Source organism: Gossypium hirsutum, chromosome A11, assembly GCF_007990345.1.
Source record: "Gossypium hirsutum isolate 1008001.06 chromosome A11, Gossypium_hirsutum_v2.1, whole genome shotgun sequence".
Classification (NCBI taxonomy): Eukaryota; Viridiplantae; Streptophyta; class Magnoliopsida; order Malvales; family Malvaceae; genus Gossypium; species Gossypium hirsutum.
Genome location: NC_053434.1, coordinates 20,058,915 through 20,083,005, shown reverse-complemented (window position 1 = coordinate 20,083,005; position 24,091 = coordinate 20,058,915). Strand labels below are relative to the sequence as shown.

The window sequence follows — 24,091 nt, the reverse complement described above, 5'->3', positions numbered from 1 at the left end:
TTTGTGAATTAATTAACTTGTGACATTCATGGTGTGATTTACCTAAATCTTGAGTTAGTCACTAACAACACGTATGCAACTGATGTGCTTTGATATAAGTGGAGGCTTATGCTCTAGAGATGATCAAGTCCATAGTCGATATGTTAGGTACATGAATTGTGTATGACATGGCTTTATTAGCAGCAGTGGAATTCTTAGTTCAATTAAAGAGTTAATGATATCCTCCCATTGGCATTGTGTGGATTGATAAATATAGAATGTGGCCATGGGTTGCTTTTTCTCGAACAAGCAATTTATCATAGTCATTTGTTGACGACAAGTAAGGATAAGACTCACTGATGTGGTGAGGTGTCTAGATTACAGTTAAGTAGAGAGTTCGACCAAATAAAGGTCTTATAATGAGCTTAGTAGCTCAAAAGATTAGGTGGAGTCTGCCACCCTGATAAAGAACACTCGTCTGGAGTGAGCAGAGAGTAAATTTATGTTTAGTTTAATTTACATTTGTTACCTTTGTGCGATAGGGTTAATTTATGGTGTAATGAAAGAACTCACTAAGTTTATTTGAACATACAATAGTTTGTTCGATGTTCGTAGGATTTGTGAGGTTGATTAAGGACTCAGATAAGGAACCCATCCAGAGAGTAATAAGATCGAGGATCGCGGGCAGTTAGAGTCATGCACATAGAAAGGGGGTACCATTAGGGGCTTTGCCTTAGGACTAATAATAATGAAGTCAGATAACATCCCTAGAATCTGGATTTTCAGAATAGTTAGCCCTTAGCTAAATTTTAAGAATTATTTTGTAAACATATAGTCTATATAGAGACAAAAACCTTGTGAGACCAAAAGTTTTATATAAGCTTGAGGCTTTTTCTATAAAAAGTATTATTGTTTCAATATAGCCTGTTTTATAACAGTTAGCCGATAGAATTCAGGATAAGTTAATCCGATCCATTTGTAATGCTCCGTACTCATATTTGACGGTCGAGTCAGGTTAAGGATGTTAGCTGGATGTTGGACCAACTGCTCGAACTATCGAATATCTTTTATACCTGCGCACGGAGAAAACAAACCGTAAGTTGAGCAAATATGCTCAGTGGTAATTCTATGATTCAAGCTAAAATAATAAAATTAAATGCATATGAAAACATTCAAATCTAATTCACATTATAGTCAATTAACCTAAAAACCTTAAGCCAACAATTTCCAATACCATAAGACATACATGAAATCAATTTAATTACAATAGCTCACTTCATATTTATATACTAAATTGCAAAATTTTTCAATCATTTCATATTTTTTTCCAATTCAACATATTTTGTCACCTATAGTGCTTTACTTATTCATTTAACAACATCAACATTTACAAACATATATAATCAATTTCATATAAACCACTTCCATGTCTATTAGCTCTTTCATACTCAATTGGCCCTAAGGGCTCATTTCAATTCTTCTGCGTACTAATACATATCGTATTTTCATTTCATTAATCATATAACCAATTTTTATATTTGTAACCCTATTACCCAGACACAGACTCAGAATGGATATGCAAATTTGTCATGTAGCAGCTCCTTTTTCAATGGTGTCAGAAATAGTGATTTTGGGGTCACAAATCTGACGAGTGAGTCCGTAAATATCATTATTTAATATTTATGAGTCAATTATAGTATTATTATAAATTTTTATTTGATAATTTATGTTATTTGAACCAATAATTAGGTTTAAGTGGTATATCTTTAAATTAAAGTGGTTTTGAAAATGAGGTAATGAGACCTCGTTTCTATAAATAGAGCTCATAAACATTTTATTAAATATGTACAAAGTATTATTAGGGTCATATTGAAAATTGGTTAAGAAATTTTAATGTTTAGATAGTTAATTAATTGAAAATGACTAAATTGTAAAAGCTACAAAAGTTGAATTCTATTAGTTAAATGGATCAAATAGCTATGAAAAGGTGAATCAAAGGACTTTAATGGTAATTATACCATATTTAAAGTTAGTGGATATTCATGGATAGGATGCATGATAAATTTCAAGAATTTTAAAGGTTAAATATTAAAAGTGATCATCTTCTTCCTTCTTTCCTTTCATAAGCGAATGGCCATGGATAGGTGGGAAAAAGCATTCAGCCAGGCTGATTCTTGATGCATGGTATGTGATTTCGATCCCATTTTTAATAATTTTTATGTTTTTGAGCTCGTAATAGCTTAATCTAGTTAACTCAGAGGTCAAATTGTAAAACTGTTAAATGTTATAAATTATTCCATGGATGAATTTGATATATTTATGAAGTTTTATGATAGATTTTTAAGTTTTGTTGTTAAATAGATATATTTTATTAAGTATTTTTTGATGCTTTTAAGATTTAGGGACTTATTTATAAAAATAGTAAAACTCAATGAAAATATTGTAATTTTTTTTATAAATATGGGCTGTTATAAGATTAGCTAAAAATCGGCTGGCATAATTTATGGTTAAAATGGTGAAACTGCAAGTTTCGGGTTTAGGAACTAAATTGCATAAAAGGTAAAATTTGAGGACAATTTCATAAATTTCCATTATTAGGCGTTGTAAGCTAATTATTTTAAATACTGGAACGATATTAATTGAATAAAAAATATTTATTTGGATCAAGAAACGACCCAAACGGACACTAATCCCGAAAAAAGTCAAAATAGCAGATTAGTCGTTGGATCACGTTAGGGCATCGTTTTGGTACAGGTAAGTTCGTAAATTAATTTAATTTAATTTAATTGTTGTTTTTTGTGATTTAATATCCATATATGTATGTTGTGATTGAGTTCATTTGCTTAATAAATTGTAAGCAATGAAATGAATTTAGTTAAAATGTTAATTAAGTTAAAGATAATGCTTAAAAATGGAAAACTACATAAATGAATTTTTGTATTGAAATAATGTGCTTATAATTATTCGAATTCAATTGTAAAGGTTTTTATTTATATATATATTATGGTTAACATGATTAATTGAGGTAAGACATGAAATTGAAAATAAAGAATTGATTTGTGAAGTATGGTAAATAAGTATGTGTGAACTGAATGGTATATCCTCTGAAATATACATATGAGTCGGTTCATCATTATTCAAACGAGTAAGACCATAGCTGAAAGACGCTATGTCATCATGATTCAGATGAGTAAGACCATAGTTGAAAGACACTATGGCATCCTATCGAAAATGAATAAGACTATGGTTGAAAGACACTATGGGATCATATCGGAAAACGAATAAGACCATGGTTGAAAGAACCTATGGCATCATATCAGAAAATGAATAAAACCATGGTTGAAAGGCACTATGGCATCATATCGAAAAGAGAATAAGACCATGGTTGAAAGACATTATGGCTTCCTTCAATCATTACTATTTAGATAACATGTTTCGGGTAAGATTTGTATCACAAGTATGAATATGAGATGAATGTTTTTATTAGTATGATTTGATAGTGAATATTAATGTCTTGGTGTGATTCTATGTTTCATATGTCTATAAATAGGTTATATTATGATATTGTGGTGTGTTTAGGGAATTAAATGGCTATATGTGGGTTTTTTTTAGTATTCGATTTTATTTTATTTGATTCAACAGGTGATTAAAGTTTTAACGAATGGATGTGTATATGAAATGAACTATGTTATGGAAACATGAGATGGAAAATGTTGGTATATGAGTATGAAATGAAAAGGGAATCAATTGAGGAATTGTGTATTAAACTTCATATTGATATATTTCATGTTTAATTGGTTGGATATGTTCATTAATACACCTACTAACCTTGTAGTGTATTGTGACTAAGAAGGAAAAGTGAGCCTAATTTTAAATGAGCAATGTTCTAACGGTTTAATCATTTATGTTCAGTAAGTTTAAGTTTCTTTATTCAAGCTTACTAAGCACTAGTTGCTTACACAATTGTTTTTCTATGTTTTGTAGATCATCGAAAAGCTCGAATGGCTGGAATCAACGTCGGAGCACGATCACACTATCCATCAATCCATTTTGGTAGTTTTTACATATATGGAAATGGTTATAAATGGCATGTATAGAGTTATATATTATATTGGTAACTCAGGATGTTTTGAAATTATGCCCAGCTTTTTTTGTGTTTTAATATCCTATGATGATAATTGGTACATGATGATATAAATATGTGTTTTCGTTATTAGTGAATGCCTTGTGATTAGGTAACTTTTTGGTATATTGAAGTGTGAATGAAATGGTTGAATAGTAGGTATGTGATGTATGTTTGGAATATGAAACCATGACATTGAGGTTAAATTGTTTAGATGTTTAATTGTGGTACCAATGAGGATACATTGGATGTAACACCCCAAACCCGGCCTAAACGTTATGACTGAATCTGGATGTATCACATGAAATGGGTTGAAAAACTGTTGTTGTTAAGATAAAACCCTTTTTAGTTCATTAACCTTTATCGTTACTATTAATTTCAAAGCTCTCTTTCTTTAAATCGTTTAAAGATAAAACGTATTTGTAGCGGAAGCTTAAAAAACAAAATCATTATGTTTAGAAAACCGTCATAGTTATAAGTAAATAAAACAAAAATAAAACACAAAACCAAGCCAAACAGTTTAAAACAGTCCAAAGAGTCCCAAAAAATAAAAACTCTTGAATCTTAACGCCAAATTTAAATAACAACCAAGACAAATAAAACAATTTTGGAGAGTGGTCACCGACGAGTCCTCCACTACACCAATCCGCCTAAGACTGAGGGTTACCAATACAGACAAACAGAGAAGGGTTGAGTTTACGTAAACTCAGTGTGTAACCCAGCAGAGTTAACCATGCCTACATACAGAATATCACAAATTAGATAGATTCACAATCGGGCCTAAGCCCATGTCAGATACAGATACAGATTCGGGCCTGAGCCCATTTCAGATACGGATATAGTTACAGATATGAAAATCAGATAATAGAATCTTACCCCCATCCTCTACACACCATCTCCAACCATCCCTAAACACCATGTAGGGTTTAAAACACCCACCCAGCCCTACACACCACGCTGTACTGATGCAACACATATAAGATATAATGCAGCTGTGCTGCCAGATATTAGGCATAATCTGCCTCTCAGAACACTTCCTCCAATACATATATCATCCCACCCCAATCACAGTAACAGTACATGCTTGCAGAATTAACAAATAAATCATGCTTTCATAAACAAATAACAGATAAGAACATAGACAAGCTCATAATAGTTCATAAGTCTAACAGAACACATATTTTTAGGGTTTAGTAAGCCTTTACCAACCCCACGGTAGGCCCACAGTTGATTAGGACTCATGTAACCCTACGGAAGATTTTAGTACAATGGCCCACATGCCCGTGTGGGCAAACACGCCCAGATTGGCCTTGACCGTGTGGATCACACAGCCTGACCTAGATATCACACGCCTGTGTGGCGTGCCTGTGTGGCCTACACACCTAAATTAGCTTAGCACATGTAGCCCACACGGCCACACCCCGACCATCATACAACCGTGTCTTGTGCACGGCCTGACCTTCGTCGATCACACGGCCGTGTCGTCGCACACGGCCTACCACACGGCCGTGTGGTATCGACAAAGGGGTTTTTTTACTTTTCTCGAGTCTAATTTTTTTGCATTTTAGGTACATACCTGGTATCGTTTCAATACAAAAACACTCCTGAGGCCTCCAAAACCTAAAAAATGACACAACAACGCTCAATTTTAGTCTTTACATCCGATTGAACCAAATACCTGAAATCAACCACAACTTAACTTAAGCACTTACCGCTTACTCCAACACATCAAATGAAAACTACGATTCTGTAGGAGTAGAATTACGATCTCCTTAACTCGCTGCTGCCTAAAACACAGATATAACCCAAATAACGTTTGGAAAAGAAACTTCAAGTTACCAAATAAGAAAATCCCACTTACCAAGACAATTAACGAACCCCGTGGAGCGAAGCACAAATTGAAAGAGCAAAAGAAAATATTGATTGAAAAAAAAGAATGGATTTTGGAAGCATAGAATAGTAAGGAGAGCAAGAAAAATCATGTTAGAATTTTGGGAAGAAATCAAAATTTGAAAAAAGAAAAATATCAAAGATGTGATAGCACATCCCTAAATTCACTCTCCCACTAACCCACTTCTTAATCACACTCACGCAGGGATTCGAACACAAGACCTCCAGCACAACACAACACACCCTTACCACTCGAACCAGCAAGCTCATTTTGATATGTTCCTACAAATAATTAAATATAAGCCCACTCCCCAAACACAAGGTTTAGATCAAAAAAATATCAAAATTTGCCAAAGCTAGGACTTGAACTTAGGACCTCACACACACACACCCAGAACTCTTAACCACTGAAGCAAATACACATTTGTGTCACATTTTCACAAAAGCAGAACTAAGAATTTTGGGGCATTACAACTCTACCCCCTAAAAGAAATTTCGACCTCAAAATTTACCTGATCAGAACAGATAAGGATACTGCTGACGCATCAAGTCCTCAGGATCTCATGTGGCCTCCTCAATACTATGATTCCGCCATAGAACCTTTACTAAAGGAATGGGATTTCTCCTCAGAACCTTAACGTCTCGCTCCAGAACCTGAACCGGCTGCTCCTCAAAGGTCAAATCCAGCCGAACCTCGATATCTTCAACCGAAACTATATGAGATGGATCAGATCCGTACCGCCTCAACATCGAGACATGAAACACATCATGAATACGGTCCAGTTTAAGGGGTAACTCCAATTGATAGGTAACTAGTTCCACATGCTTCACAATCTGGTACGGCCCAATAAATCCAGGGCTTAGCTTGCCTTTATGACCGAACCTCAATATCTTCTTCCATGGAGAAATATTAAGAAACATAAAGTCCCCCACAGAACACTCAATATCACGCCTCTTCAGATCTGCATACGATTTCTGTCTGTCAGAAGCCACTTTTAGACGATCCCGAATCAATCTAACCTTAAACTTAGTCTCGGAGAACAATTCAGGACCTAAAACTCGATGTTCGCCCAACTCAGTCCAACACAAAGGAGTACGACACTTACGACCATACAGAGCCTCGTAAAGTGCCATCTGAATACTAGCTTTGAAACTGTTATTGTAGGCAAACTCAGCTAGTGGCAGATAATCCTTCCAACTATTTCAGAAATCAAGTACACAACTCTGAAGTATATCCTCCAGTATCTTAATCACCCTCTCAGATTGACTATTGATCTAAGGATGGAACATAGTACTAAAGTTTAATCTCGAACCCAGAGCCTCATGTAATTCTTCCAAAACCAAGATATGAAACGAGGATCTCTGTCAGAAATAATCAACACTAGAACCCTATGCAGTCTAACTATCTCAGAAATATACAACTTCGCTAGCTTCTGCAGAGAATAATCAGTTCGAATCGGAATGAAGTGAGCAGACTTGGTCAATTTATCTACGATGACCCAAATAGAATCCTTCTTAGATGGTGTCAAGGGCAACCCACTAACGAAGTCCATAGTCACTCGTTCCCATTTCTATAAGGGAATCTTGACTGGCTGTAGCAAACCCGAAGGTAACTGATGCTTGGCCTTAACCTACTAACAAGTCAAACAGCGCACTAAAAAATCAGTAACCTCATACTTCAACCCCGACCACCAGTACAGTTCACGGAGATCTCGATACATCTTATTGCCATCGAGATACATAGCATAATGGCTACTATGCGCCTCCCTCAGAATAGACTGCCTCAAATCGAAATAATTCGACACACAGATCCGTCCTCGAATACACAACATACCATCACTGTTTAACCCAAAATCAGCAGTAGTACCACTCTCAATCTGTCGAAACCTCAAGCTCAGAGACTTATCCATTAACTTCTTATCCTGAATCTGCTCAATTCAAGTTGGCTTAACTTGCAACTCGACCAACTGACTCCCATCACCGAATAGACTAAGACGTGCAAACATTGCCCCACGACTTAGAGCATCAACCACCATATTTGCCTTACCAAGATGATACTCTATCGTGCAGTCGTAATCCTTGAGTAGCTCAATCCATCTACGCTGCCTAAGGTTCATCTCCTTCTGAGTAAGGAGATACTTTAGACTCTTGTGATCAATGTAGATAATACACCTCTCACAATACAGATAATGTCTCTAGATTTTCAACGCAAAGACCACATGCTTACGGAATTAACAAATAAATCATGCTTTCGTAAACAGATAACAGATAAAAACATAGACAAGCTCATAACAATTCATCATTCTAACAGAAAAAATAGTTTTAAGGTTTAGTAAGCCTTTACCAACCCCACGATAGGCCCACAGTAGACTAAGATAACCAGTGCGACCCTACAAAAAATTTTAGTACAATAGCCCACATCCCCGTGTGGCCTGCCCGTGTAGATCACACGACCAGACCCAGATATCACGTACCCGTGTAGGCCCACTCGGCTATCACACGGCCATGTTCATCGATCACATGGCCTACCACATGGCCGTGTGGTGCCGGCAGAAGGGTTTTTCGACTTTCACTGAGTCCTATTTTTCTATGTTTTGGGTACACACTTGGTATCATTTTGATGTAGAAACACTCCTAAGGCCTCCAGAACCTAAAAACTGACACAACAATGCTCAATTTCAGTCTTTACACCCGATTGAACTGAATACCCGAAATCAACCACAACTTAATTCAAGCACTTACCACTTGCCCTAACACACCAAACTAAAACTACGATCCTGTAGGAGTAGAGTTACGATCTCCTCGAGTCGCTGCTGCCCGAAACACATATAACCCAAATCAACGTTTGGAAAAGAAACTTCAAGTTACCGAATAAGAAAATCCCACTTACCAAGACGATTAACAAACCCCGTGGAGCGAAGCACGAATTGAAAGAGCAAAAGAAAACACAGATTGAAAAGAAAAAACAGATTTTAGAAGCAGAGAATAGGGAGGAGAGCAAGAAAAATCACGTTAGAATTTTGGGAAGAAACCGAAATTTGAAAAAAGAAAAATAATAAAAAGAAAAATATCAAAGATGTGATAGCACATCCCTAAATTCACTCTCCCACTAACCCACTTCTCAGAATTTTAGTTCAACAGAAGTTCTATCTGATAACACAAATAATACCCATGCTCGCGCAGGGATTCGAACACAAGACCTCCTACACAACATAACACACCCTTAGACTCAAACCAGCAGGCTCATTCTGATATGTTCCTACAAATAATTAAATATAAGCCCACTCTCCAAACATAAGGCTTAGATCAGAAAAATATCAAAATTTTCCAAAACTAAGGCTTGAACTTAGGATCTCTCATACACACCCAGAACCCTTAACCACTAAAGTAAATACACATTTGTGTCACATTTTCGCAAAAGCAGAAATAAGAATTTTGGGGCATTACATTGGATAAGCTTTTGAATTGTATGATTTATGTGTGATTTTGGCATGCTTTGGTCTTGTTTAGGTGTGTTTTAAGTAAGAAACTGGTTGGTAAATGGTAGGCTTATGTCTCAAGTAAGTATATTTCGTAAACTTGATTTTCAAGGTACGTTTTGGTGCACACGGCCTGGGCACACGGCCTACGACACGGCCGTGTGATCTAAGTCAGTAAGTTACACGGTTTAAGACATGGGTCGGGACACGACCGTGTGTCTTATTGTTCAAACACTACACGGTCTAGGCTATGTCATATGACCTGGCCACATGGTCGTGTGACCCCTGTTTTCTAAATTTCTAACTTTTCCTCAGATTTTTCTGAATTGTTTCAAATTAGTCTCATTTTGATCCCAAACTGTTTTTAGGGCCTCAAAAGTTCAAATTAAGGCCCAAATGTGTATGTTTACTGGATTTGTATGAGATTTGAATATTTAATATTAAAAAGCATTATTATTCTGATTTGAAGTTACTTGTTTTGATTTGTACAGTAACACTCCGTAACCCTAGTCCGACGACGGAAATGGGTTAGGGGTGTTACATGTCACCCTAGGTTGCCCACCAATAATGGCGCTATACATGTACACAATACCACCCTGAATTGCCCAACAACAATAACTTTCTCAACCTGATTAATGTGCCACCTCGATTTTTCCGACAATTATGACTCACTACGTACAATCTACCACCCAGGGTTGCCCGACAACGACGGTTTTCAATCAATAATCTAACTGTATTACATGCCAACTATATTTGACTCGGTCCGAACAGTTAATAGGGTAACCAATTTCTAATTCATTACATATAGATCAGTTCACATTATTTTCTTTTCGATTTATCATCAAATCATCGATTTATCATGTAACACAACGTGCTTCAACTTAATTTCATACCAATTATCAAATACCAATCAAATCATGAAACTTTTATTCTATTTAATATAGTCCTTATCTCGGTAATCAATCTTAATCACATCAATTCAGCTCAAATAATCATCAAGTCTCACCTCAAACTCCATATAATGAAAAAAAGACATGAACATGCAAAATGAAATAGTTCCCGAACCATAGAAACACAAATCGAAATTTCGAATTATTCGTCATTGACTTTTGATTTTCCTTTCCCTCTCGATGGTTTTATGTCAACGTTAGCTAAATGAGATCATAAAACATTTAATATTATCAATTTCCATTCAAATCAGGACCAATCAAAATATCAAGCATATTTTCCAATTTATTCAATTTAGTCCCTAAACTCGAGACAAACATAACTTTCAATTTAAAGCTTTAGATGAAATCCGGTTTCACAATTACTCATTAGGTACATCCTATTTCTTATTCCTACTGAAATTTCAAGTTAATTTTAAATTTTATTCAATTTAGTCCCTAATGTACTAAACTAACAATTAATTAAACTTTACAATTTATTTCTTTTCTTAATGTAAGCTTAGTTTCTATCAATTTAACACCTAATTCTTCAAGAAATCAATAACAGAAACTTTTTAAAACTTTAATAGCTTTACAAATTGGTACATGGGCTAGTTAAATCAAACTCTTAAGACCTCAAATATATAAAAATTACAAGAAAATTACTTAATTGCATTTACCAATTATGGCGGAATGTTTCTAAGCTTCAACTAGGTTTTTTTCTTTCTTTTTCCTACAGTGGATTAATGAAGAATAAAAAGAAGATGAAATTCATCTTTTCCCGCTTTCTTAACTTATATACTTTAATTAAACATAATTAATCTTGTTTTATTTAACTTAATTATGCTTAAATCACATTAATCTTCGAATTAATCAATCTAAGTGGATTCTCACATCATTATCCACCAATTATATAAAATCTATGATTTAATTATCATTTTGAATATTTGGTTAATTTTTATTTAAGTCCCAAAGCATTTTCTAATTAAAAATCTATAGTGATTGGATTTTATAATTTAGTCTTTTTGCCCTAATTAATCATAATTTCGGCTAAAATTGGCTATCCAAATTTCAATTAATCTATATAATAACTTCTTAAATATCTTTATTTAATATTTATGGACTCGGTTTATAAAGAAGGGGTCCCTAAATCATAATTTCTAATACCACTAGAAACCAGGTCATTACACGTTGGGTATACGGCTTCTGTAGTATGTAGCATCATTCATAATAGTGGAATTCATAGCCTAAAACATGGGTAAATGATATCATCTCATTGGCATTACATGATGATGAAAAGTAAACATATCCACGAATCGTTTATTTTTGCGATGAATGGCTTAATTACTATATGATAGTAATTGACTTTTCATGAAGGATGTAATAGTTATCATGAGATAAAATAGGATCATATTGGGAGAATGGATTTATCCCAAGAGATTAAACAAGTTTAATAAATGACTTCGTGACTAAACAAGTTTATAATTAATAAATGAAAAGCTGAAACTTAATTATAAACCATTTGAGCCCTAATCACATACATCCACTTAACCCCTTCGCTAGTTCGTTGAAACCAGGAATGAATTGCATAATGAATCAAATGAACAGAAATGGATAGAAATGATAAAGTTAGAAATGGGTTACATTCGGAAATGAATGTGGTTTCTCACTTACTATGGAAATGACTTGAGAATTAATTTAAGTTTTTTGAATTATTATTTATTTAATAATTAAAGTTCGAAAATGGAGTTAAATTAATTGGTCGTTATGAAATCCGTTGAATGATGAATCAAATGAACAAAAATGGATAGAAATGAGTTACATTCGAAAATGAATATGGCTTCTCACTTAGTATAGAAATGACCTAAGAATTAATTTAAGTTTTTTGAATTATTGTTTAATTAAATAATTGAAGTTTGAAAATGGATTTAAATTCTATTATCTAAGAATAAGAATTATATCAGGTACTATAGAGAGAGAAATACTTTCCCACTGAATGTAAAGAAAATATTTTTGATTTTGTGCTTGATTTAAATTTGTTCGAGCCCACACTCGAAGCAGCTTGTGGTATAAGAATAGCCGAGAAGACTGTTTGGTTGAAAGTCGAATTTGGTTAAAAGTCGGGAACGTCTAAGATCCATCTAGTTTAAAACATGTGTACGATTTCAGGAAAAAGTTTATTGCTATAAATATCATAAACTGGCTCAGTTTTCAAAAAAAATTCCGCTATGCTAGAAAATCGTTTTCGAACTGGATTTTTTCTAACAATTAAATTGATTATTAATTATTGTAGTCACTCTGGAAATGGATTTAACATCTCGTAACTCGAACCCGGCAATCAAGTTAGGTATCGAGGTGTTACACTTGGCTCCTTTGGTTAAATGAGAAATTTGCTTTATAACCCCTCCCAAAATTAAAAGAAAAATCATTTTAGTCTTTTTTAACCTTTGATTAATTTAAAAAAATTGTAATTTTAGTCCTTTTGAAAAGTTAATAATTTAATTTAAGCATTTTTAATTCAAGATTTTTAGCTTTGCCCCCTCCCAAAATTTTATAATCTTACTTCGATCCCTGTAAAAGAATTTTTGACTTCACCTCTGAATGTCGAGATATATTTAAAAAAATACATTATAAGAAACTACGTTAAAATATATCTATTTTAATAATTATTTTTTTCGCTATATTTAAACCAAAAAACCTAATATTTATCCTTTAAAAATGTTAAATCCCTTTGCTACCTAGACATGTGCTAGCAAGACTGAAAGTGATGACTTCTCTGTGGACTACACTTAAGGTAGTGTCTTAATTGACCACTTGTCCAAACTAGAGGAGCGACACCCTTTCGTTATTAGGACTACCTACTAGACAAACACCCCTAGTGAGCCCTCCCTTTACTTCTCAATAATGAGATGAGCACTTATTTTTAAGTGTGAACACTTCTTAAGCGTGAACATGCTCTCAATTCTATAAGGAGTTTATTTAGGCGTAACAACCTCATATTGATTGAATGTAAAACAAAATGGGTCCCACAATGCACGTCATTCATGTCTTTGAATATTATTTACATATTTGATGGGACTAAGTATTTATTCTGCCACATCACACTACTGGAAAAAAGAACTTCTCTTATAAATACCCTTCTAAAGATGAAGAAGAGATCAAAATTTTCAATCTTAAAGTTATTCTGAACAAATCCTTCCTCTCCTTCAGTTCGTTTGTCCTGTTGTCCCTTTCTGGCTCTTCGCGTCTTTAAATGAACCAGGCTCCACAGAGCCATCACTATCTCTTCCCTTATTGTATCTTGTATCAATAAAAAATAAAATAGAAAGACAAATATATTAATTTTCTAAAATTTATATAACATAGTTTTTTAGTAAAAAAATAACTCGAAACGGAAGAAATTCACAAATCAACTTTAAAATGTATACTAAACTCTTATCAAGTTATATGTATATATATATTTAAATTTTACCATTGAAGTATAAAACAATATTTTTCCCCATATAGTTATAAATATGCCTTTTACCAAGGAGCCCATCTTTGAGTAGGATTTTATAATTTCAAATAAAATTGATTTGATACGAATTATTGTTTACTAATAAAAAAATTTATTCAAATTTAATTTATAATTTAACATAGGTTGATATTTTGTACTAATGGAGCTTTTAATTTTTTAAATGGAGTTGATTTTCATATAAATTTACTTTTGAAATTTAAATAATTATGTATCAAATAACTTAATAAAAATAATTATAATTTTTGAACAATAATTGAAGTGACTCGAATCTTTTTTAGTTGAGTTTGTGATTATGGGTGAACAAAATATGATTCGATTCAAAAAATTTATTAAAATTTTTTGAATTAAATAGTTCGAGTTAATTGAGTTATTCAGATAAACTCGAATAAAAAAGTAAATTTTTCAGTTTAACTCGAAAATAAATTACACAATTTGAGTTATTTGAAAATTCGAATAAGAAAGGCAAAACTATGTCGTGTTGATAAATGTTTTCTTTTTCTAAAGTTAAAAGTTAAAACAATTAAGTTATCATTATATTATTTATGTAGTTAAATATTCTTGTACTTCGTCTACTAGTTAAATAATCGGTCCATGTAAACGCAACATTGAGTATAAATAATAGGATTCATTAACTCGACTTGACTAGAAACTTTTTGACTCGATTCGAGATTGAAAAAATTTCAAATTGAGCTTAATTACTAAAATAAAATTTATGAACTCGAATAACTTAAAATTTTTTTACTCGATTCGACTTGATTCAATTGAATACTAATCTAGTTTAATACCGCGGATGAAGATGCCCATTAATGTCGAATATTAAAACAGTACTTTCGTTAACGTCTACTGCTCCCTTCGGTAAATGTAAAATATCTAGCAGAAGAGGAAAAAATAACTAAACACAACACAGGTAACGTTACTTTCTTTACCCAAAATTGTGATATGACATGACATGACATAAAATATAAAAACATTAGTTGGCATTTAACTCGTTTTTCCTCATTTTTTTATTTCTTCTTAGGGTAAATTTCACAGTTAGTCATCAAACCTTTATTATTTTTCATTTTGATCACAATAAATAAAAAACTGCAAATAGGACACTTTACAATTTTTTTTTTCATTATAGTCACCTCCGTTAATTCATTGTTATTGTATGTTTATCTTAGTCACCCAAATTTAATAAGTTTTTATTTTAATCACTCATTTCTTTTTTTAATTAATTCTAAAAAAATAAAAAAGATAAAATGGTTTTTTCATGTAAAAACTCAAGTTTTTTTTCCTTTTAGAAAATAAAATAAAAGAAATTAAAAAATAAAATGAGTAACCAAAATGAAAATGTACTAAAATGAGTGAACAATAATATTAGATTAACAATAGGTGACTAAAATGAAAATATTTTGTAAAGGTGATGCCCTATTTGGAAATTTGTATTTTTCAATGATGAAAATAAAAAAATTATAAAAGTTGGCTCCTTGTTACCTAAACGTAAAAAAATATGATTGGTACAGCACACATGGGTTTATGGAACCCACCAATCCTTGAATTTGGGATATCAGCCACTTATCAATCGATGAGGATATTAAATAGCCATTGAAAGGGAGGAAACATGTGCCAAGATTGTAATGGTACTTGGCTACTTGATTGGAAAAGAACAAAATGAAGTGGGCACAAAGCCAAAGTCGATGAGGACATTGTGACGTAATGTCTTGTTTCCATGTCCTACATCCCTAATATCTCTGTCCATGAATCAAATCAACTTCCATTGTTTTCTTCATTCAACTTCTTCTCTGTTTTCTGATATACTTCATTTTTCATCTTTTAAACTCTCAAAATAGTAATTAATTATATTATTCTCACTTTGTTTTTAAAATATATGCTTATCTTCTACACTCATTTTCATGTCCAGACAACTTGGGCAATAGTTGAGATTGTAGTTTACTAAAACTCCAAAATATGGTCCCTGCAATTTCTTGTTTCACTCTATCATCATAAGTTGTAATTGACGATATATTAATAGCCAAAATCATGTAGGAAGATACTTCCTATCAACTTCTCAAAATGCATCTTATTTTTCTTAAATTGGTATTTAAGATTTTTTTTAAAGACTCAAAATTTACAGTTATTAGAAAGTGTATTTTCGCGTCTTTATTTTTGTAAAAAAGATTTGTAAATATTTATTAAAAATATTTACGAAGTTAGTTGTGTCGTTAATTAAATTTTGACTAGGTGAATTAACTTGAATTAAGAGTAATTAAGTATAAGAGCTAGATTAAATATAGGGTAAAAGTTGAATTATAGAATGGAGAAAATTGAAGGAACTAAATTAGAAATTAAGCCATAAGTGATAAGTGTGTGGTAATAGTAAAATATATACGGTAAAATAAAATACATATATTTAAATAATACTTATCTATTTACTTATTATTTAAGTAAATGTTATAAAATATTATTATATTATATTATTATATTATTATAATTAAAATGAAACATGAAATAAAGAAATAAAGAAACAAAAGAAAAAGAAGAACAAGAACAGAGGAAGGCACGAAAAAGAAAGAAAGAAAATAGAAAGAAAAAGAAAAAGGGGGAATTAGGGATTTCAACGTTTAAATTTAATTTGGTAAGTTAATTTAGCTTTTTTTCTTGTAATTTTTGAGTTTTTGGAATCCTAGTGATAAATACTACTTGATTTATATTGAAAATTTGAAAGTTAGTGAATTTTTAGATGTTGTTCATGTTGAATAAATTGGAGAATTAGGGGTTAAATTGATAAAATTTCAAGTTTAAATTGAGAAAAGGATTGAATTGTAAAACAGATCATAAGTTTTGAGTAATAGAGACTAAATTGAGAGAATTTCAAAATTAGGGATTATGGTGAAATTAGAGAGTTAAATTTAGTTTTAAGTGCTAATTGAATGAAAATATAGAACAAATTGTAAAAATAAATAAATAAATAAAATTAGTTTTGTTTAGGGATTAAATTAGAATTTAAGCAAAAGTTGAGTATAAATTGAAATACTTAATGTGAAATTGTGTGTGTATTGATAAATTTTAATTGTTTCGATTTTCGTGGCTAATGTTGAGCTGAAGACCTCTACTAGGAAAGGAAAAGACAAATTCAACGAGGATTAGCTCGAAAATGGCGGTTTGTATTTCTATAATCTGAATTTAATTCTTTGTTGTTGTATTTATTATTTAATGTGTATGGTAAGTGGAATTAAGGTAAGTATTGGTATTGTGGTAATGAAATTAATTAATTGAATTGAATTGAAATATGAGTATTTGTGATTATTTGAATTGAATATATATTGATTGGAAATTGAAAAGTGATTTGAAACCCTATTAACGGTATCAGGGTGAGTCAGATATAGTTGGCATGCCAAATGATTGGGAGTGTTCAGGGATACTTCGACCACGAGTTAATCAGACACTGGGTGTCAAATTATTACTTCGAATAAATTCGATGAGGTACTGGGTACCAATTTACTTCGGCAAGGTCGATGAGACATTGGGTGTCAATCTTTTATTTCGAATTATCCGATGAGGCACTGAGTGCCATACTGGTGTGTTTTGGTTGGATCCGTGTATCCGCCAAAGTCCGAGTCCTGTTAATAGGGGTAAATAAATAAATTTACAATATGAATGATATTGGATGATTTTGAACATGAATTGGATTGGGATATTGAATTAAGTTATGAAATTGAAATGTATGAACTAATGGATTCATGAAATGGTTATTGATATGAGTGAAATGATATGTGTATCTTATTGAGAAAAGTTATTTGAATATCAATTATGAGATTGAAATAGTAGGAGATGAGAATTAAAAGTGTTATGAATGATGTGTTATGAAATTGATTATTTGTTGAATGATTTTTGTTATGTGTGTTTATATATATAAATATTGAAATTTCTTGTTTAATAAGTATTCAGATTATAGAAATACCACTAAGTTTACACTTAGCATATAGTTTGTTTCCATGCACAGGTTAGGTTAAAGTTAAAATGTCGAATCAGCATCCAAGGCTGATCCTGAACTCATTATGGTAAAGTACTTTTCTTTTTGGTATATGGCATGTACCCAGGTTGTTTGTGTAAGTCATATTTGAAAATGATTGTAAATGATGTTATAATATGAAATTGTTTGACTACATATGATTTTATGTGTTATGTTTTAATATTATCAAATGGTAAGTTTTGGTTTGAATTAGTGTGAAAAATAGAATCGGTTTAAATAGTATACTATTAGATTGATTTGAATAATATAAGTGACATATTTATGAGTAAACATTGGTTAGCTTAATTAGGTTGATTATTTAGCATGATTTGGATGTATTTGATTGTGTATTAGATTGGCCGAATAATTGGTTGTTGAATTGTTTGTGGTTTAAGTTTGCAGGGTTGGTAAAACTTGATGAAAAATGCTCATTTTGAGTCCACACGACCTGGCACATGGGCGTATGACTAGACCGTGTGAGACACACGGCTTGCACATGGGCATGTGATTAGGCCGTGTGTCTCATGCATCTTAAAAATTTAAAACAGAATGCTCATGTATTACCACACGGGCAGAGACACGGGCGTATGTCTCAACCGTGTCGTGTGAAGCACATGGCCTAGCACAAAGGCATGTGGTTTGGCCATGTGAGGTAAGTCAGGGAGTTACACAGGTTAGCACATGGCCTGAAGCACAGGCATGTCATAGGGTCGCACAGGTGTGTCCCTTGACCACACGGGCGTGTGAGCCCTGCACTTAAGGAAAATTATGAAATTTCATGAAAAATTCTCTAAGTTTCCAATGAAAAAAAATTGATGAAAAATGCTCATTTTGAGTCCACACGGCATGGCACATGGGCGTGTAACTAGACCATGTGAGACATACGGCTTATACATGGGCATATGATTAGGCCGTGTGTCCCCTGCAACTTAAAATTTTAAAACAGAATGCTCAGGTATTACCACATGGACAGAGACACGGACGTGTGTCTCAACCGTGTGAAGCACGCAACCTAGCACACGGGCCTGTGGTTTGGCCGTGTGAGGTAAGTCAAAGAGTAACACAGGTTAGGACACGGCCTGAAGCACGGGCATGTCATAGGGTCACACAAGTGTGTCCCTTGATCACACGGGCTTGAGAGCCCTGCACTTAAAGAAAATTATGAAATTTCATGAAAAATTCTCTAAGTTTCAGATTGAGTCCCGATTTGTTTCTAACACATGAATTGGGTATTGAGGGCCCAATAAAGGGATATTATGATTAAATTATGATGTGTATGTTAATATTAAGTGATTGTTTGTATTTGTTCTGAAATGTCCGTTAATGCTCCGTAGCCTTGTTCCGACTACTGATTAGGGTTAAGGGATGTTACATTTTTAATCTCAAATTAACACTTAGAAATTTTTTTTCCTATTAACTAATTTGGTGTTTCTTTTACACCCTTAAAATTTAGAATGTATTAAACAACGACACGTGCAATTAGTAACATCAAAATATGTCATTATCTAAAAGTTAAATACAAAATTATTAAAAATTTTAAATATATATAAATAATAAAAATGAATAAATAAAAAATATATTACAAAACTAAAAAAAATTACAAAAATAATTGCTCATCTTCATCTCTTAATATTCATCATCTTCAAAACTTCATTTCTTTCACCATTGTCTTCTTTCTTCAAATTTGTTTTCATCACCATTATCACTCCAAACAATTCAGAACCAAAATAAAAGACATTTCAATTTTAAACTAACTCAAACCTTTGCAAATTGGAACCCAAACCTAGAGAACTCAAAATAATCTAGAGCCTCACTATTTAACTTTTTTTGTAAAACACTCAACCAAATTTGCAAAATCCACACATAAATGTTTATACAAATTTCCATAGAACCATCAGAAAAATCAAAACTGGAAATTAAAATTCGACTTTGATATAGCTTAGCATATGGGATACCTAGAAAATTACAAGCACAGGACTGAGAGAGTATATTGTTTCTGTGACATGCACCCTTTGGTCCTTTAGCCCTCTCTCAGCCTCACAAGCAACCTTCCTAGCCTGTGGTGAAGATCGAAGTTTTGAAAACCCAAAAATCAATTTTTTATTTTTAGCCTTTAAAGAGATTCTCTAGGAAACACAAGACAAGATTTGAGACAATGAGGAAAAGGGAAGTGTTTTGGTGGTAGGATCAGGTGAAGAAAGCCATGGACGGCACTGTTATAGTAATGATTAGAGTATGAAAAAAAGAAAAGCATGGAGAAAATGAAGAAGGAAAAGGACTAAATTACCTAAAAAGGCCCATTTCCAAGCGTATTTACGGAAATGGGTCGATTACACCATCATTTACTGGAAAGGGTCACTTTTTACAAAACGCGCCTACATGGCTGCGTTTAAGGGGGAAATTGCCAACAAAGCGCGTCCCCAAGGGAGTGTTTTTTTCCATGTCAGCAAAACGCTTCCACGTCAGCACGTTTTGCTGACGTGGCAAAAATCGATCCCTTGAGGGCACGCTTTGTTGGCAATTTTTGAACCTGTAACACTCTAAACCCGGCCTAAATGTTATGGTCAAATCTGGCGATGTCATATGATAGTGTGTTTGAAAATTAAATTATTACAATAAAATCATTTCCATGTTATTACCTATCTTTATCTCTTATTAGTTCTAAAGGAAATCGTTTTACTTATTTAAAACATTTGCTTTAAAATATTTCTTGTTGCGGAAGCTTTTAAAACAAAACAGTTTAAGTAATCGTGAGTTTAAAAAATACGTTAGCTTTTGAATACCGAACTGGCTACGACTAGCAATTATAATTATACAAAAAAATAAAAAAATCAAATCAAATTTAAGCAAAAATCCCAAGAGTCTTCAAATTACATCCCAATAATAATAAAACCATAAAACATAAATTACAAAAAACGTAAAGTCCAGAAACTGTGGTCACCGTCGAGTCTTTCGCCGCACTAATTCGTCTAGGTCTAGGGATTACCTATGCACATTAAATAAAGAGGGATGAGTTTACGTAAACTCAGTGTATAATCTCACAGAAAATAAACAATAATAGACACAGTGCACAGTCAAATATAGTTTTGGGCCTAATCCTCTTTTAGTATCAGTAACGGTTTGGGCCTTAGCCCATCTCAGTACAGTATCAAATATGCAGTAGGGCCTTAGCCCATCACAGTATCAGTAGCAGTCGTGCAGTATTCAGTAACAAGGTCATACCCAACCAGCCTCTACACACCATCTCCGTCCAACCCTACACTCAATGTGGGGATTAAATCAACCCACCCATCCCTACACTCCAGGTAGTACTGAATTCGGCACAAAATAGTAATTTGCAGCTGAGCTGCCAGTATATTAGGCTTAAGAGCCTTTCAGTACACTTCCTCCAAATATAATCAACCCAAACCCATGCAATGCAACATACAAATCATGACATGCTATCTCATGATATCAGTACATATAACCAATTCGGTATACATGTATACTATCATCATGTTCAATATATATAAATCAAACAGTCATTTCATACAATTAGGGGTCTAAGTGATACTTACCGATCCTACAGTAGGTTCATAGTTGACTTGGGCGACCTATGCAACCTTAGCAATCAATTCAGTGAACATGGGCTCACACGCCCATGTGGCTTGCCCGTGTGGGCCCACACGCCTGTATACCCTGCACGGCCTAATTTGGCCTTGGTCGTCACATGGCTGTGTTTTGCGCGCACGGCTTGGCCTCGTCGATCGCAAAACCGTGTGGTCGCATATGGCCTACCACACTGGCAACCACACACCCATGTGGCATCGATAGTAGGGTTTTCAACTTTCGTCAAAACCTTTTTTTTACGTTTCGGGTACAAACCTGTATCATTTTCAAAGCAAAAGCAGCTCCAATCAATCTCCAACCTAAAATTGATTGATATTTCACTCCATTAATCACCTAAAAAATTGAATTAAACTAAACCCGAAATGGGGCATTCATTTATTGAACGAAAAACCATTACCTTAGATCGAACAACGAATTCTCTTCACCACCACGGAACCGATCGAATAACTTCAGCCCTGTAACCTTTTCCAAACACAAAACAAATTCCATTAACCACTATCCAAAACCCAAAACGAAAAATGGTACTTACCACACTTACCGATAGCGCACGAAAAAGTGCCAGAGAATGAGACGCAAAACAATTATAGTAGGGAAAAAAAACAAAAAAGAAAACGACAGTAAGAATGGGGAAAGAATTTGGCAAAGAATAGAGAAGAAGAGAAAGAAAGGAAAAAAATAAAAAAGAAGAAGTGGAGGAGAAGATAATCAGTTTTTTTTTGCAGAGAGAATTTTTTGGAAAACTGTTTTACTCAAATCCCACTACCTTCCCTATCTCAATCCCTTAATTTTCTCTCTGAACTCCCACTACACATCCACTACTCAGAATCCCAGTTCAGCACAACTTTGGCCGAACTTTAAAAAAAATACTACTCCTTGCCATCACAGAGAATTGAACACAAGCTTTCAACACACCAACACTGCACTTAACCACTAGACCAGCTAGCCCATTCTGATATGGTTTTGCAAACAATTAAATAAAAGCTTACTGAACAAGAGTGAAGCTTAACTTAGAAAAATTTCAAAATCTGCCAAAGCCATAGCTTGAACTTAGGACCTCCCACATACCCCCAGAACACTTAGCCACTAAAGCAGACATATATTCGTGTTACATATTCATAAAAACAGACATAGAAATTTTGGGGCGTTACAAAACCCCAATGGCTTTTTTTTTACTGTTGGAGGGGTCCAACGATAAAAAAAAAGTATAAAATCCCCCAATCTATTATTTCACACATATTTTATTTACAATTTAGCAAAAAATCTTTACAATTTCTCCCTAAAGCTCTCAAATTTCTCATTATATTTCTCAAGGCTCTTTATAATTAGTTATTTACTTTTATTTTTTCTAAATTAGTATTATTTTTTTATAATTTCAAAAATATTTGATCGTGTTAGCAATGGTCGGGTGATTAATTCATCTCGATCATAATAATATCTCCGTTGAAAAAATAAAAATGGTAATGGTTTATTTTAAAATTTAAATATTATTTAATATTTTTTTTCATTTATGTAATTTTAATTAATTTGTATTTTATAATTTTTTATAATAGTCTGTAGATCGGGTGTTACAATGTTATATTCGTAATATGTATGGTCTGCCATCACCATTGATAGAAAATTACTTGAGGGAAGCGAGTTTTTGGCACGTGGCGACTATAGGCCAAGGGTGCAAGTTAGACTTGAAACTCATTAGCGCGTTAATAGAGAGGTGGAGATTGGAGACGCACACATTCCATCTTCTATGCGGAGAGTGTACTATCACGTTAAAGGACGTCCAGTTACAATTAGGATTGCCGGTGGATGGGGCCGCACTCACTGGGTCCATTCAATTTGCTGATTGGGGAGCCATATGCTACGATCTTTTAGGTGTGATTCTAGATAATATCTACGGAGGTTAGATCGAGATGAGTTGGTTACGAGACATATTCTCGGAGCTGGGGAATGATTAGACTGAAGTAGAACGAATACGATATGCTCGGGCATATATCCTTGAAATGATTGGAAGTTATTTGATGCCGGACTTGTCACGAAACCTCGTATATCTAAGGTGGCTACTGAAGCTCATTGATTTTAGAGCAGTTGGTGAACTTAGTTCGGGGTTTGCCGTGTTGGCAATATTGTACTGGGAGATGTGATGGGCGATGCTACCAAATAAAGCCAAAATTAGAAGTTTCCTATCACTACTACAATCATAGGCTCGGTTTCGCTTTCCATTTTTATGTCCTCGAGTGAACCACCCATATACATTCCCACTCATAACGAGGTAAAATTTTTATTTGATTTTACAATTATTCTATAGATTTAAAATAAAATTATATGCTGAAAATTTATTTAATTAGGTGGAATCATCCAGTGAGTTATGTTGGAATACTTACAGCTCTTAAAGATATATGGTTTCTATTAGACCAACGGTTGGAAGTGCAAGTAAGTATTAAATAAAATATATATACATAAAATAGTTGTTTCATATTTAGTATTTAGTATTTAGTATTATGTATATAACTAATATTTTATCCCATTCATATAGTTTCAATGGACACCATACAAGGATCCGGCAATACGGGTTGTAATTCT

At 33.3% G+C, this 24,091-nt stretch overlaps 1 protein-coding gene across 1 annotated transcript; it reads right to left on the bottom strand.

Annotated features, from left to right (window-relative positions):
• Positions 1 to 6,553: 6,553 nt before the first annotated feature.
• LOC107923439 (uncharacterized) lies at positions 6,554 to 7,902 on the bottom strand. The gene is made up of 2 exons (XM_016853640.1): positions 7,632 to 7,902; positions 6,554 to 7,044 (listed from the first exon to the last, which is right to left on the bottom strand). Exons 1-2 carry the CDS (start codon positions 7,900 to 7,902, stop codon positions 6,554 to 6,556), a joined length of 762 nt encoding a protein of 253 aa, XP_016709129.1.
• Between the last annotated feature and the right edge of the window lie 16,189 nt (positions 7,903 to 24,091).